The 17476-nt window shown below is 34.1% G+C and overlaps 1 protein-coding gene across 5 annotated transcripts in view; it reads right to left on the bottom strand.

Annotated features, from left to right (window-relative positions):
* The window catches only part of CFAP20DC (CFAP20 domain containing), a 91379-nt gene that overhangs the window by 37346 nt on the left and 36557 nt on the right, over nt 1-17476 (bottom strand). For 4 of the 5 annotated variants that reach the window (XM_062585476.1, XM_062585475.1, XM_062585478.1 and 1 more), the window contains 4 exons: nt 16387-16567; nt 15469-15612; nt 6712-7043; nt 328-741 (listed from right to left, as the gene is read on the bottom strand). In XM_062585476.1, coding sequence (XP_062441460.1) covers nt 328-741; nt 6712-7043; nt 15469-15612; nt 16387-16567 — 1071 coding nt within the window. Of the gene's footprint in view, nt 1-327; nt 742-2175; nt 2411-6711; nt 7044-15468; nt 15613-16386; nt 16568-17476 lie in introns of those variants that run through there. The other variant, XM_062585480.1, reaches the window with a different exon arrangement.

Genomic DNA, 17476 nt, shown 5'->3' with positions numbered 1-17476 from the left:
ATTTGTATGTGCATCTCTAACTTGTGTATTTCTAAAATGTGAGTTGCTTAATAACACCTCTTTTCATCTACGAACCTCTTTGATTTGTTTTATCTGAAGTATTATTTTAGGTTAAACAACTACAACAACAACAAAAAAAATCTATGAAACCAAACTTTCAGGAGACTGAACTTCGTAATACTGTTACGATGGAATGTATCTGGAATGAAAACCTAGGATGTATCTGGAAAAAAAATGTATTAATTCTCACTTCTTGTAAATGGTTATTTAATACAGCTCCTCTATTTATACAATCTAATCATTTAATTTCCAAGTAAAATCACTTACAGAAGTCTCTGCTGTCATACACAAATTTTCTCTTGAGATTTTCTTCATGGACTTTATATTGATTGATGTTTTTAATTGACCAAATACTCTTTCAGATCTTTCAGGTTTTTCAGATGCATTTGGAATTACTCTAAAGAATTCTGATTTACTTCCAGTTGGAGAAAGACAAGGGGTAGGCATTAAACTTCTCTGAGAGTTAGCAGAATCTATTTTTTTCATAGTGGAACATTGTGGTTTTGACAATATGGTTTCCTTGAGGCTGTGTTTGCTGTGTCCCTTATTCTTCCAGTATTCATTTCTCCAGGACATTCTCTTTACTGGGCTCTCTTTAAGAACTGCTGAATCAAATATTCCTTGCCTGCTGTGGCTGGTCTTAAGGTACTCAGTACCCTGGATGAATTCACTGCTGTCACCCTAAATTTAGGAAACAAAGTAATAGTGATTTCCTCTCATCATCACACAATACTGTTTTATATAAAACACTTAACCTTAAGGTTTCAAAATGGCTCTTTAATTCCTACAGCTTTATTCTAAATTTGCAAAGATTGAGAACCATCTGCTCTTCCTGGCAACAAACTTGAGTATACCATAAATATATTTCTACTACTTCAGTAGGGAACCAAAGGGAGGGAGAGCAGAAATGATTGCACATTTCAAAACATAGGCTCAAATTCTTGCCCCAATTTAGAATGCTGGAAATCTCTCTTACCTGGGGTTACACGATAATCATCACTTAAATCAAAATTATAACAACTGCACCACAAAAAGTAAGGATGAAGTCCATTACAGTGGTGTCTTTCTATAGAATTACTAGCATTCCATATTTTCTCATAGCATCTTGAGCTCAAATGTAAAGAAAATGCCTGTTGAGATCCACTTTACACATCTCTGGACGTTACTGGAATATCATTTCAGAATTTTTGAAGTTATTTTATTAGCCTTGTATTTATGCTTCTAACAACGCCTCAGCAAAACATCCCATGTATCAAGTTTCTTATGCTCACCTCATCTCAACATCAAAACAGCAAGTCCAAACACATAGAAAGAAAAATAAAAGGGAAGCAAAAGCTACTGTTTGCCTCCATGTTATTATTCCCATGAAAGAAAGGATGAGGAGCCTCATCTTCATCTAAACGTTATTGCTCCTCTGTCATATACTACCACAGCAGGCAGTATATATTGAAAGCTTCAAAAAGACACTGAAATATCATCTTCAATATGCCTCTCATAGGCAAGGTACAATCCTACTGCAAATAAAAATGAGACAAGTTTGTTACTTACTTCAGTGAGTCCAGGACTGGACTGCTGAAAATGAAATGCACACTTAAGAAAATAAACCCTCTATTATATTGCAATCTTACCAAAAACCACAGTTATCATACCATGCAGTTTCACTGAAGATATTTTATACAGAATTTATTTTTTGAATATTTAACAATTTTAAAGATGAACGAATAAAAACTGCATATATTTATTAAAAACTCTGTATGTTAATAGGAGATAGACTTATAATTATATGATTATGCTAACACAACCAAAAATACATTATGATTAAAACATTTATGCCCTAAATTAATCTATGGAAGCTTCTTTGTAAGATAAGCAGGTAAAATGGGTATAGTTACTTGAAAGAGAAGTACAGCTGCAGAAAGTACAGCTGCCATTACTCTTTAATATTTTTATATTAGAGAGTTGCCAAGAAGAAAAGTTTTACTTTTTATTTTGTGTTATGCTATACACACGACATTTTATAAACTGACGAGTAAGTGACCGGCAAACAAACCTCAAAAAGTGTCAATGCAAATAAACAGAGGCAAGGAACACATTTGGAGATATTTTGATGGGAAGGTTACTTTTATCTTCTTACTCCATAAATTTCAAAAGGGCTCAATGTCCCCATCTATACCAAAGACTATTTTAATATTTTATCCTGTAGCATCTTTTTTGGAAGTATATGTGAAGGTTACATCGAGGACGAGCTAAATAAACTCAGAAACATGGGAAGATGAGTAAAATGGGGAAAAAAAAGAAAAACAAAGTCATGCTATGCAGCCTTCAGAAGTTCCAGTCTTCTCAATTCATCCTAAAAGATGCGAGAAAACCAAACAACAATAATGTAAATTATTTAAATAAAGTTGAAATATACCTTATTTCCCCCCCCCACAGACCAGATTATAATTTCAGTTCATCATGCACCTAAGCACATGCTTAAGTCTCAGGTATTTTCAGGGGAATTATGAATGAACTTAGTAAAGCATATTTTTGATTCCAACAGTAAACAGTGTAATTACTTGAATAAATAATCTAATTTAAAATTTTGAAATACTGCAGCACTATTTCAAGGATCTAATGCATTTTCTAATATTTTAAAGAATATTTTATATATATATATATATATATATATACACACACACATAAAAAGAATGAGCAAGTAAGGTTGAATTTTTTTATTAAGATATCACTGACTGCTATTCGTTTGCAAAAAACAAGGGAGCGATGTATTTATATTATGCTTTGTAAAAAGACAGACTGATTTAGCCATTTCCACAATACCTATTTTTATTGTACATTTTAGGCAGAACAAGAAATTTACAGATACATGAAATGTCATCACATTTATAACTTTGTGTTGCTTTAGTTCATTCAAAGTTCATTCAATTGTTAATACTGAAATGACATATTTTGGAAAAAAAAAAATATATATATATATATATATATATATATAAAATCCTATGCAGTAATTTCCTTGAAATACAAACATACACTTCTTTCTTCTTCTAGTGTTTTCACTTGCCATGAAGCTATCTTAAAATCCATGTTGGAAACTAAATTAGGTTAATTTAAGGTGGAAGACAAAGAAAACAATGCATTATTTTCAGGCATTGAGGAAAAAATATAATCTTGATTTATTTGCAACTTAAATCTCACACAACTTTCCATGTCCCTTCAGCGAAAAATATTTAGGTTCCAGAATAATTTGTTTGTTAAATATTCAATTAGGAAATGGTGCCAAAAATATCAGTAAAGTTTGCTTGATTAACTTAGGACAGCACAGGTATACTGAAGATAAAAATGATTTCCCTGAGGAACTATTATTTCACTACATAGCCTTTGTACTGCATTCCTTGTAAGAACATGCAGACAGGTAGTTGGACAATAATATCCAGGTATGTAAAACTGATTACTCTGGCTGGGGTGTAATTTTAAGATGATTCTAATGACTCTAAAGGGCCACTTGGAGTAGATCAGATGTAGCCCCTTTGTAGGCAGAGCTCTAATACTGAGGTATCAGAGTGAAAATGCCTATCAGTCTTTCTAATGATACATTAACTTCCTTAATTTTATTCCTTTACTCTTTGAATTATTTAAGGACAGAAAATTTCTCAGTTTCCTTACAGAAGTCTTCACAGATGAATGTGCCTCTTAAAATAGCAGGTTTTTGATAGCACTGTGTGACACTGCAGTCACACCGGTCACAGTCACATAGTTCCTGCAACCAGCAAAAGTTCTGGCTTTTGCTCTGGGTTTGCCTCAATCTGTAAAAGCTGATATGACAAATTTAATTAGATTAAGTCTCTTACAGAAGTTTGGGCTGAAAGCATGGACATTTATGTATTTCTAAAATAAGCTATTTGATGGTAAAAGATTCTAAGAGAAGAAACAATTTTATCCTTTACTAATCATTTAAGGTAGGTAATTGAATAGCAGCATTTAACTATCCCAGTGACTAATTAGTTACCACTGAAGGAAATTTATAAATAATTGCTGCCCAATTATAAATAATTCCTCCCCAAAAGAAAAAAATTACATAAAAGATAATTCTAACACAATTAATGTGTATATCTTCTTTCAGTTTATGCAACATAGAAAGAGTCAATGTTCACTTACTTGAAATCTACTGTGAAGCACAATGGCCTGTTTCATACATTTCACAATTTAGTAAGTATTTATTTATAGAAAAATACTGCTATTCCATTGCTTTAGTCAAAAAGTACATAATGCTGCTTTGCAGTACTAACTTCAATATTAGTCTGGGACAAAACTGGGATTTGATCTCTCTAACTGTAATTTTAGAATTCATGATGCAATGATTTAATAAAACCCCAAATTTCTAGCACTTTTGACTTCTATCCCAGTCTTAGATATATAAACTGGGAAAGTAAACAAATTTTTTTTCATGAAGACCCGAAAGTTTCACTTATGTATTCCCAGAAGAAAGGCAATTCATGCTCATACACACTTATTTTCGTTGCAGGTTGAGTTGTATCTTGTTTGATATAGTTTCAAGAGTGCTGTATCTAAACATAATGCATTTAAATTTTAAAGAATACTGTAATACAATCAAGGACTGTGACAAGGAACAAAAAAGCAAAACCCTGTAACAATGTAATTTATTTCAGCAGGTAAGATTAACACAATTTTAAATAGCACTGCAAAAGTTAACATGATTTAGCCTAGTAAATATTTTGTCATGCAAGTTAAATAAACTGACGGAATGCATTATGTTAAGCTAAAGAATTCTGGTGATTTTGCAAAAAGATACCTTAAATTATGTTAAAAGAGATATTGTTAAGCCAGTAGTCTTATGTTTAGCTCCTGTGGCTTTTCCAGGATCCTGCTTCCTGTATTTTCAATGCCTCATACAAAACTGTTTTCTATTTTTTTTTTAGTAATACAAAGTAGAGAATTTTTTGAATGTTGAATGAATACCCAGAATATCAGTGCAAAGCTGACATTGCAGAACAACACAGAATACATCTGTACAAATGAGGATGAATATGGACAAAAATATGACTGATAAAACAATTTCTTGGTTCAGTGGCTTTTTTTTTTACATGAAAGAAAACTATGAATTACTAATGTAATAAGACTGAGTTAAAAGCTCTGATAATTTGTTAGCATGCTGTAGATTTGTTTATTGTAATTATACTTTAGTTTTATCAGTGTAATGCATTTACAGCTGCAATGCTGATAATGATCTAATGCAGTTTTTGTCAAAAGATAATGAAAGAATCAAAGGCTGCTCTCTAGAGTACTGCTGGCACATGACCAAAGGAAAGTCTTTAGCTCACATAATAATTAAAATCAGTTCTGATAGGGCAGCATTCACTGGTTAACAATTGTGCCCTTTCTGAAATTCTGGTTTGCCATTCTTCACACTGTTTGGAGACCTACTTTTACAATGGACTAAAATAAAATAAAGAAAGAAAAACATCCAACAAGTTGGAGAGCATTGTAATTGAGGAAGGGACAGTGCTGGAAGCCTTCCACAATTCTTACGTTAAAGAAATATTTTCCTTAACCTAGCATCAAGAATGACCTCTCTGACTTTTCATGAGCATAACTGACAAAAATTACTTGAAATCTGAAGAGTTCTAAATCTTCAGAACCATTATTACATATAGTCAGGCTAATAGATCATGAACAGTACTATAACTAATTTAATACAGAAATTCTGGAACAATACTCAAAATGAGGAAGCCCTATAGATTTAAGTATCTCCCTCCTCCCCCTGCAAATAAGGAAAAAACCCACAATCTTAAAAAAAGACAATTTCTATTGGATATAATTAGCATCAGTAATACGGTTTCTCAGAAGAGTATTTCTGCTGAGTTTAATCTATCTTGCTATCATGTAACTTAGTTGTACTTCTCACCTTCGAGAAACAGATTAGAATGATAAGAAACAGTGTTTTTTTTTAAAAAAAATGAAAAACACTAGAATTAATACAGGTGAAAACCCTTATCAGTTATTTTAACAACTCAATGCAACTATTCACTGATTTGACTATTTGCTACATTTTTTTATAATAGTATCAACCGAGATTAAAAAATAAAAATAATTTCTTTTCCTTAATTCTATTGCTGAAGGATTTCCACACTGCAAAAGAAGTCTGATGACACACAGTTCAGATAAGACGTAAAGCAGAAATCTATTGATCATCAAGTAATATTAAGCAGTTGAATTTTCTTAATTCATTTTTGACAATGCTGGTGAGCAAAACAGTCCCTGCTTTAAGCTTTAAAGGGCAGAATAAAGCCTTCAATTGCTCCACTCCTGCTCAGCTGTATACATCAGACATACCTCTTGCTCAAGTCTGGCATGCAGGCTTTTCTCGTTCTGTTGTAATGACGAACTATAAGCACTCACCCTTGTGGTGCAGGGGCTGATACAGCAATAGCTTTCTTTTGTCCACTTGTTACAAAAAGAATATTTGTATTTTCAACCCTGTATCCAGGTAGGCACAGTCACTTGACAAAGACAAATCTGCCCATAGGTTTATGGGGAAAATAATGACTTACTCTGGCTCGAAGACAGAATCTCATCCTAGGAGCTTTAGGATGAAGACTACTACATGCATATTCCATGTATGAAGTGGCTTACCTCTTCAGTGCTGTCAGTTCCTTGAAAGTTATCTTCAGTTTGGGTTTCCCTTTGGGCCTGGTTACTGTCTTGCTTCAAATCCAAAGGGAAAAGGCAACCTTCTCGTGACATACTTGGAGACTTCCCATGATAAGCTGACTGAGGTCTTGATGAAAATGTGAAAATTTCTTTATGATTCACTTGGTCATCACCTGTTTCATTGCCTTGATGTTCAGCAGTGGCATTCTGCGGTGAGGTTATATTATGACAGGTTGAATCTTGAATAGCTGTGAACTGCGGACTCTCATCCAAATGAAAAGCCTCACTGGCAATTTCAGGAAACACCCATTCATCTGAAATTAGCAAAAGGTAATAAAATTAGTGACATACATAGCAAAATGTTTATTTTGATGACAAATATGTAAGTTATGATGATCACTGCCTTGCTTTCTTAAAGTCATACAGCAAAGTAAGTTTTGTTATGAAGAAATATTCTTCTGTATCAGATTTACACTTCTGGAAAACTGAGGAGGATGTAATGAAAGAGATCTTGCTGCTTCCCCCTTACAGCTCAAAGAATCTGCAGGCTGTGATATGTAACATGCAAGTCTGCAATCTGCAAATCTGAAACTATTCAATTATTAAGATTTGATACTGTTCAACTGAATTCCATTCTAGGAAAACATAATTTTATTTAATCTGGCTGTTAATTGCTTTATGCAAGCATTTTTTGTGATTGGTATTTTCTATGAAAAATATCACGCGTATCAGGCAAAAAGATCCTAATATTGTAATCTACTGGTTCTTTATTGCTGAAATTGTACACTCTTATGTCCACAATCTATGGTTTAAATCTCAAACCACAGCTTTCCTGAAAGACAGTGTGACATGAAAAATGCATTAAGATATCTGTTTCACTAGGTTTCCCTGCATACAGGCTGCGCTAATCTGCCAATTTTAAAACAAACAATAAACTACAGAAATGGATTTAAAGATTCAGTGCACTAGAAAAACACGAAAAGATTTTTACACTCTCCCTATTAAGTTATATTTTACTGGTTGGAACGATAGTATAGAAAAAACCTGACAATTTGATTGATCAAAACCAATCTCAAGTAGCAACTGAGAAAAAGAGAACTGCTCAAGTATGTAATACTCCCTTATCTTCATTAAAGGTAGTGTGGTGTGGATTATTCATTAGCTTTTGAAATTTCTGTCTCCATAAAACAAAGTTAGCATCAACTAAATTAAAAAAAAATCAATATAAAATAGTAAAAATGTAACAATAACATACTAATGCAGCAATTAAATGCCTGTCACAGAAGACAGTAAGTTTACAATGGTATTCAACTCTTCCTTCTTAGTTTTGTATATAGAAGCAATTATCACTTCAAGCAGATTCTGCAGCTTTACTTGAAAAGGAAGTCTCTGAACTACCACAGAGGAAGCAAAAAGGAAGTGAAAAATGAGTATGCCAGGAGAAAGAGCTGCCCTCTTATTGGGTTGCTGTGATATCTCCAGTTTACTGGAGCTGGCAGTGAAGCTACCATACTGTAGTTAGCACTTAAAATGGTAGTTCACACAAGCAACCAGGCCAAAAGTAGGGACTTCACACATCTTTGACATTCATGGATTGCAACTACTTGTTGCAGGGCAGACTACTTTTCATCCTCTAAATAAAGACCACCTACAACCACAAGCCCCATGGTTTTTCATGTAATCTCATTTTATATCAGAAAATCCTGCTAGTTTAAAATAATCTAATCATTGTCTAATATACATGAAGAAAATCTGTTTTGTAATTATACAGACCTCTTCTCTCGCTTTTAATTAATGACTGTAAGACATTTAAGATTAACACTTAAGTAATGACTTAAGTTTTGGACTATAAAGCCACAAAATGTGAATATTCAATGCTTCTGAGTCATCCTTTTTCTGTGTAAACTCCACCTTTTTTCCTGATCAATAACTACTAGTTTTTTCAAAGGAGAGCCAGTGCTGGACTCTCCTGTCTTTGATCACTCAAGACTGCTTCACACCCATCTGATAACATGTTTTTCTTACCCAGGTGATTAGGATTTCATGTAAAAAGTTGTATCTGAATAAAACAACATTGAAGCCATTAAAAGGAAAACACAATTTTTCTGCCTGCATATCTCCAGTGTTAATCATGAATTTGTATTTCTCAATTTGTTTTCACTACATTTTAAAATATATTTTAAGATCTGCATTTTTAAAGTAACAATTTTGCCTATGAAAAATGAAATAGGAAGAATCTTTTTATTGGCTTTTCAATGAAGCTGAATGCAGTGTTAGGATGCTCAAGAACAAAGACTCGAAGACTTCTTTTTTCAATCAGTTGTGTGACTTAAGATAATTCAAAAACTTTCTTGCCCTAAAGCACTATTTTAAAGCTGGTCTACCCAACCAGCTATGAACTTTCAGTTACTCTGACAGGCATCTGACCCACAGACCGTTAAATTGTTTTGAATGCTTTGGCCCTAAAGATGCTGCCACATCTGTGACTCCAGAAAGTGCTGCAAGCAACCTGTAAAAATGCCATCACTCCCCAAACTTCATTGGTATGTAAAGAAATCGCTTCCCCGGCTACCAGGGATGCTAAGCAGGCACAGGTTAGAACATTCCTAACACTCTTTTCTAAGGTCCACCAAAATTTTTTTAGTTTTCCAGATGCCTGCAGATGCAAGTATCTTCTTACAGGAACATGATTTATGTAAGTTTTCCGGTTAGAAAGAACATTTGCAATGGCCCTTTTTTGTTCTCTTGTCATTCCACAGAGCAGCAGTATTTCATATTCAGCAGCATCTCATGTTCAGCAGCAACATATGATGTCCAGTATCTTTGAGAGAACTGCAGAGTCCTGACTTAAAAATACGTAGCAACAGAGAACTTTCCATAATCACTGGCATTTGTTTCAATAGTTAATAATCTGTTTAAAAACACCCTTTATCTTAGGTCTACATTTTTTTGGCTTTGGTTTCAGTCATACAATCTTACATTTTTATCTGATAGGCTGAAGGACCCTTTAATACCAAGTTTTGTTTCTCCTGAAGATATTCATAGATACTGTTCCAATCACACCCAAACCTTCTCTTTGTGAGATCATTGCTGACAGTCTTTTGAGTTTTTCAATGTAAGTATTGTTTCAAAACCAAAACATGTTCAGAATTTATCTCCTCTTCCCACTCGATCTTTAAATATCCTTTCTGAATTTCTGAAACCAAAACAGGATGCAATACAGTAGTGGTGTTTGTGCCAGACTCCATTTCTTAGTCATATTCAGGTTTCCTATTTGTATGTTGATGACTGAATTAACACCTCTGCCCACACCATTTCCCTGGAACCTCACTCACCTGGAACTGATTACCCACTCTGACTCCTAAGGCTTTCAAAGTAGGTGTTTCTCAAAATGGAGTCTTCATACATGTAAATCTAGCCTGTGTTTCAGCTGGAAAGAACTTGGGTGGGGTGTGGTGGGGTGAGGTTGAGCTAAATAAATATACATATGTTTGCAATCAGCATCAGAAATTATATCCAATTTTGCAGTCTCAGTAAGTAAAGTAAGCCTGGCCAATGATACTAAGATTTTCAACTCACTGGATTAGGAAAAAGAAGAAGAAGAAGAAAAAAAAGTATCTTCAATACTTACCTGGCTAGGATAACATATGTATTCACATCATGAATGTGGTTCGAGGAACAGACAGTACAGAGAAGTAAAATTTCACCTCTTGAAATGCAGAGCATTTATAGTGAAGTTGAAACATGTAATGTGAATTTTTACAAGTTAATCATCTGAGATTTACATTTGTTGATGTACGTGCACTGACCAGGCTAAACTGTTTGCCAAATGGAAAAATAAAGTGTCTGGAGACCTCACTTTCAGACAAAATATCATTTTATAATATGACCATGAAGCACAGGTATATGGAAATGAAGGAAGAAACATTCAAAAGCGTTGCCCTGGCTCTCTCCTAAACATGAGAGGTTTAAATGAAAAATGCTAACCCATTTGTTTTCCAATCATTATGTACAGAATCAATTCTTACCATCAAGAATTTTTGAAATGTAGTTACATCAAGAAATACTGTTGGTTATGCCCACTGTACTTAACGATTAAACATGTTTACTGAGAGCAGAAGGTGCCCTGTGTAAAAGATTTTAATTTCTTGAGTGATTGCAGTTATAAAATTTCAAATCAGACATGCTTTCTAGTGATAATTTACACCTAACAGTATTAGAACTTTTAAAACTAGCAAGAGCATTACAGTATTTGTACATGTATAAATATATTAAAAAAATACAAAAAATCCAATCAAATCAAACTTTCTTTGACATCATAAGACAGTTACAAAAAATCGTAATCAATTCCCTTATCTTAGGGTAGGTTAACTACAGCTAAACTATTTAGGACATAATTTGCTGTATTCTGAAAATCTTCCAACAATGGTAATGCTACACGCAATACTTATAATTAGCAAGTGTTCCCCAATTTCTCATTTAAATCACCTTTGCAACAAAACAATCTTGTGACACTTTTTTGAAACTAAACACAGTACACACGCTAACAGTACAGAATATTCTCTTTTATGTCTTTAAAATGACTAAATGAAAACATTTAAAATAAACATAAAATACCTAAGGTGACATTTGCTTTTTTTTAAAATACTTTTTTTGGCCAGGATATGCAAACATGCAATAAATAATGTATGTTCATACAGTGATCTGCTCCTTCGCACTTGCCCAAATCCTCAAAACAGCTGCTCAGTTTTGTTGTTTAGCAGCTTTCCTATCTCAGTACTTTGCAGTCTTCTGACCAGTTCTGTACCCACCCTTCTGTAGTTTTATCTAGGCATGTTTTACCAAGTTTCCATGTCAGTGGTTTGTCTAAGATCAAGATCCACAACATATACTTCTTCTGTATTCAGAAGCCTTTTTCCCCCATCACAGAATTAGATTTGACATAAATCACACTATCTTTGAAGGGTTTTCAAATGCTAATGTTTCAGATCATTGTAACTAGTCCTCTGATATATTTATATACTCAGTATATAACCTACTTCATCATAACACACTCATTTGTATGTCTGAATGAATGAGAACGAATGGACAGGAGGGGGTACCGCTTGATCAAAACTACCATGAAAGAAAGATCCAAACTGCTAACATCTAAGTGCATTTGGCCTAATTTTTACTATGTTCTAGTGACTTAATAACAAGCACCTCGTCTAACTGTAGCCTCACATGTTCTTTTCTCGTTCTAGAATGGCTTCTAATTCCCTTGTTGCTGTTAAATTTGAAGAGGTCATTACAGATAACATTTTGTAATGAATTCTGAAGCAAAAGCGTGTTAAACCATTTGTTTTTTGTGATTTTTAGGATTTCCTTTTTATATTTTGATACTTCATTCAAAATTGACTTAAGTAACATTTTTTTTTCAAATGGTGAGAGAAAAGGAGATGAGAAGCCTAAATACTCCTGATTCTAACTCCTGATTCTGACACAGACGTCTAAACTTCTATACATCACTTTATGCACCATTGTAAGTGAAATAATAAAACCTTTAACCAAATCAAAAGCACTTTAGAAGCATAAAAAAAAAAAAAACTAGTTTAAAAGATTTAGTGTCTGTACTGTGTTTAATTCTAACCCTCTCTGTAAAGAACAAGATTAGTTTCCAGAGATATTGAAAAAAAAATGTACTAGGTATAGCAGTAAGTTAAATGCAAACATTGTTAGCTTGCGTGTGTACTTATTCCTAAGGTAATATGCAGAGGGAAGACATGAAAGTCTAAAACCGAAAGACAGCATTTTACAGTGGTTATGGAGTTCAACAACTTCTGTTACCTGTAGTTAGTGTAGCATCTTGTTGATAATCTACATGTGAAAGAAATGGAGTGTTTTGGACTAAACCAAATCCTATTATCTCTCAACCACAAACTGTACCAGAACTTTTTTTACCTCAGCATTTCTCTGTCAATTCTAATGAACAATTTAGAGCATCTTAGTGAAATATGAAAATTACTATGTAATCACAACACTGCAGCAAACAAGATAAATGCAAGAATGATCCCCTAAACATCTAATTAGTTCTTCTAGACAAATTTATGTTAGAGCTTCTAATTGCAACCTAACATTTTAATGAAGGTTTCAACATATCATAATTAAGATTGGCATACTATAAACAATGATCACTCATTTTATTTTTCCCCTAGCTAAAAAAACAATTTATCTTTGAAAAGGTCCTGTACACCTGCTATAGAAGATATGTTGATGAGAGCTCTGTAACAGAAGACTATTATTATGAATAGCAGTAACCCTCCTCTAAGGTAGCAAGGAAAATAACCTATGACCCTCCTTCCACTGAAATCTAAAGTAGTATTTATTCTGTTAACAAAAATGCATTCTCTGCTTTGTGTATCAGAATAACATGAACTGATTTTTTTCAGGTTGCTTTTTCATTCCTGAGGTATAATTCCAACTTCTCTTATTGAAGTTAGTAGCAAAATTCACAGCAACTACAAGAACGACATTTTATCTTTTGTTAACAATCTGGGCAAATATTTGTGACCTACAGCTGGAAATGTCTCTCTACAAATTATGCTCTCACTTAAAGTATACTAAAACATTACAAAATATTTCATGAATTAAAAAATTGGAGATGAATAGGAAGTTCATTAATTAATGAAACACTCAAATTCAACTGTTGGAGCCAATCTGTTATTTAGGCATAGATCCTTAAAGCCTGGCTCTCATTTACACACCTAGTTCTTATCAAAAAATCAGTAAGAGGGCCACACAGCTCTTCCAGTGTCTACTCTTTGATCTGCAGATAGTGGGTAATGAGAACGCTTTACTATTTTAACCGAGTCTTACTGAGATGTGATTAGTTGGTATACTAATATACACACACACTTTGCTAGAAAACCAATTAAAGCAGGCCTTGAGGAACAGCTCACAAAGGTCTTACCTAAGCAAAAGCAGAAAGGGACAAACATTAAGCTAATGGCATAATATGTCTAATCCGGTTCCAAGATGAGCAAAGGACATGGCTGTGCAGGGTTTAGGAATATTCAGCATCTGCCGATAAGAAAGGAGTAGCATATAGTAAATTCTTGATAATATGACTTGTTTTGATCATGGTATAAGTGGGAATCAGAAATCAAAAAAGCTTTGCGTGCACTTAAGGAACATGTGTTTGTTGCCATTACTTTTCACGGGCTGAAGCACATTAACACATTGTCTGGACACGTGTCAGGACTGTGCTTTGCCGACAGTGACCCTGGCTGAGTCACGGGACAAGATCAGCTGTTGGAGTTTCCTGACTAGAATACTGATCCTGAGGCTTCTGCGATTACAGTCCCAACAGCATGAACAGCACGCATGAACAGCTACAAGTTACCACAGAAATCATTGTTTCTTTACTTTCATTAAAAAAATATACTTGTTTTAAAAAGGTGAATATTAAATAGTTTGGTTAGAAAGGGGTACAAGTGTCTCCTTGTCTCACATAATAATGTCAGCGTGTGCTTTGCTCTCTTTTGTAAACTATTTTTACAGCACTTTAAACAGATATGTATGTTCCATACTATAATTTTATTTTAAATTGTTAGGTTCCTTACTTTTTGTTAGATGTTTCTGTTTTTGAATTTGCCCCCTCCTCTGTGAGCTTTTCTCAAGGAACGCTCATCCTTTTCTGAGGTTAAGTTTTTCCAACTATCATCTCTGGAAGAAGTTCAGAACACAGCCTATGGCAAGCTCTTCAAAACAGATTAATTCAATACTATAGGATAAGGCAACCACTATCAAGGCAGCTATGTACAGTTAAACTTCTCATGTATTAAAAAACCTGAAATTTGCAAACTGAGCTATCAGTTCCAACCATACAAAATATGAGGGGGAAAAAAAAGTTTGGAGAATAGTAACTTACAAACTGATTTGGTATCTTTATCTGCTCATGTATACAATCATTACTAAAAAGATTCCAAACATACCCCTCTACCAAAAAAGGAGTATTTTCATTTTCAGGCATAAAGCAGTAAAATAACAGTCTTAATATTTAGCTTTTTTTCTTAGTTCCTTATTGATCACTGTCATAGTAGAGTAGTAAAAAACCCTGCTTCTAAACATCCTGAAGATTAAACAAAACGGTAATAACTCAATGTGAAGGAAAATTCTTTTGGACAGTTTTGAGCATACTTAAGCCATCTGCCCACTTTGCAAGTTGGTAAGTCTTTTGACACTGTATTTACAAAAAATATAAACAGCTTTTTGCTTGATAGTTAAGAGAGGGAGGAAAAAAAAGATAAATTGATTTGCCTTTCCATGAATTAAAAAAAAAAAAATTAAGCATAGAACTTTAACACTCCCTTACCTCCCCAAAAAGCTAACTTTACCGTAACTTAAGTACTAAACTCTTACCTGAGTTAAAGCTCAAGTACTTTCAGTATTTGGAATCTTCAGTGTTAAATTTAACAGGGATTTAAAGAATAAATTATTTTTAGTTCCTTCCCTTTAATCATGAGAGCATGGGATTTTTCTTTTTTATTCATTCACTGGTCTGCTACTCTGCTTAATCCTGCAAATCTTTATCAATGCTCAAAAGCAATTCTGTCGCAGGGTGTTTGATTTCCATAATCCCTGCAGCGCACACATTCATATTTTATGTGAATTGCTTCAGAAACCTTTGAAATTTACAACAGATAGACTCCTACCCCACACAGGACCAAGATGTGAAATAACAGAAAATTAGCACTATACCATTGGTTGTCTCCCCTGTGCTTTTGGCAGCACTTTTTAGACATAATCTAAGACTGTTCTTGTCTGTTGATAGTGCTTGTGGCGGAGGGAGCTGAAGTTCTGCTGCTCCACTGTCAGATGTTTTCTGGGTCTGATTTACAAGGTCTGAAATATAAACCAAGATCTGATTAAATGCTTGTGAACACTCATACTTTTCTCACTTGAGGCATGAAAGAGCAGCACATGGAGCAATATCCTAGGATACAAACATCTTCCAAACATTATAAGGAACTTCTTGGGCAGCAGGAACATGACAATCACAAGAAAGTTAAACTTGAACACTGGCTATAGAGGAAGGCAAGCTATAGAAATTTTAAGAACAGACTATAAGAAGAACAGAAGAAAATGACCACGGGTCAAACCAATCACCCATGCTGGTTTTAGTGAGGAAAAGCAACAGTAGAAGAAAAAAAGTTAAATAACAAGGAATATAATAATAACGAGATCACGTTATTTTAAAACAAAATAAAAAGGAATTATCACAATTCTCAGATGAAGCTGAACGATGAAATGAAAAGTCTGCAACACGATCAAGAACAATGAAGGAGCTTTGCACTACACTACGCTATCACATTTATATACACAGCATGAGGGAAGGAAAAGTATATGCATACTCTGTAGCTACTGCCACGAGGTGGTGGTGGTCCCTGGCTCAAACACTTATAACACAAAACACCTGCAGAGAAAATGAGCTTTGTTCAAACTCATACAGAAGAGCCAGCTGTTATTTAATACAAATATCTTCAGTAATTAACAAGTTAAATAAAAAAAAAAAATCTGAAAAACAGAGAATTGAGTCTTACTTTAGAGAATCAGAAATTATGCAAAAATTTTGTCAGTTTGTGAACTGTTTACATATTTTTTACTTTAGCTTCTTACCATTTTGATGTACATTTTTAGTTGTCCGGTGAGTATTTCTTTTGCCTCCTTGATCTAGAGATTCATTGCATGGTGAGAATGATAGTTCTGACTCCTCAGCATCTTGTAGAACTTCACTTCCCTTTTCTAAGCTTTGAAGTCGGCAGGATCTATTAGTCTGCCTACCCGTAGTCTTCGTTACCTTGAAAGATATTATTTTCTTAATGAAAAATAAAAAAAGGAAGAACTTTCAAAATACTCGAAACTGAATACCAATTCTGGATTGAATTTGTTTTCCAAATAAATGTTCCAAACCTTCCTGCCCCTTTTTATATTAGCTTTTCAGAAAACTTAATGGCAGATAGCTTTATGTAGTCAGTCTCTCCAATCTTCATAATCTACTAAGAGACCTTTTTTGACTAAGTGAAATGAAAACAATGCAAACATAAGGAAGAAGGAAAAAGAAAAGGAAAAAAAAAATCAAGATTCACTATTTCAGTAATAAGTTAGTGAGACATCTTGCTACTTTAGGCCTCAGAATTAGTCCTTCCTTTTTCAGAGAAAGTCCCCATCTTGATTTTCCTCTTCCTTTCAGCTGAGTTCCTACAGAATAGCCCACACCTGCCTTCTTCCTTTGGCCAGGTCCCTTTGTAAGTCTTTTAAACTGGAACTCATACTCCTCAACAGATTCCCACCACCTGTGCATTGCTTGCTAGTAGAATAAGACCAATTGCTTTCCTGGCATTGTGACTGACAGCACCAAATGAGCTTCTATATGGCTATCATCCACTGACAGTGTATCTAAATACTGTTTCTTTTTTGAATCATGGCTCTAATCCCAAGAAAAATGATCCACACTATGGAAAAAAAATCTACACCCCAGTAAGCTGTTAAAGAAAAATTCAGAAAAATAAGAATTGTAAGGAATTACAGAGTAACTTCAGTAAGAGGACACTGCTGGGTACCTTTAGTCCAACTGCCCACTCAAAGCAGGGCTAATGCTGAAACTAGATCAGGTTGCTCAAAGCCTTATCTAGTCAAATTTTCAATGCCTTAAGAATGGAAATCCCACAGTTGCACAGTGGCCTCGTTGCAGTACTTAACCACTCTT

Source organism: Rhea pennata, chromosome 12, assembly GCF_028389875.1.
Source record: "Rhea pennata isolate bPtePen1 chromosome 12, bPtePen1.pri, whole genome shotgun sequence".
NCBI lineage: Eukaryota > Metazoa > Chordata > Aves > Rheiformes > Rheidae > Rhea > Rhea pennata.
The sequence above is the reverse complement of the archived record's forward strand: the minus strand, read 5'-3'. Positions and strand labels throughout refer to the sequence as shown.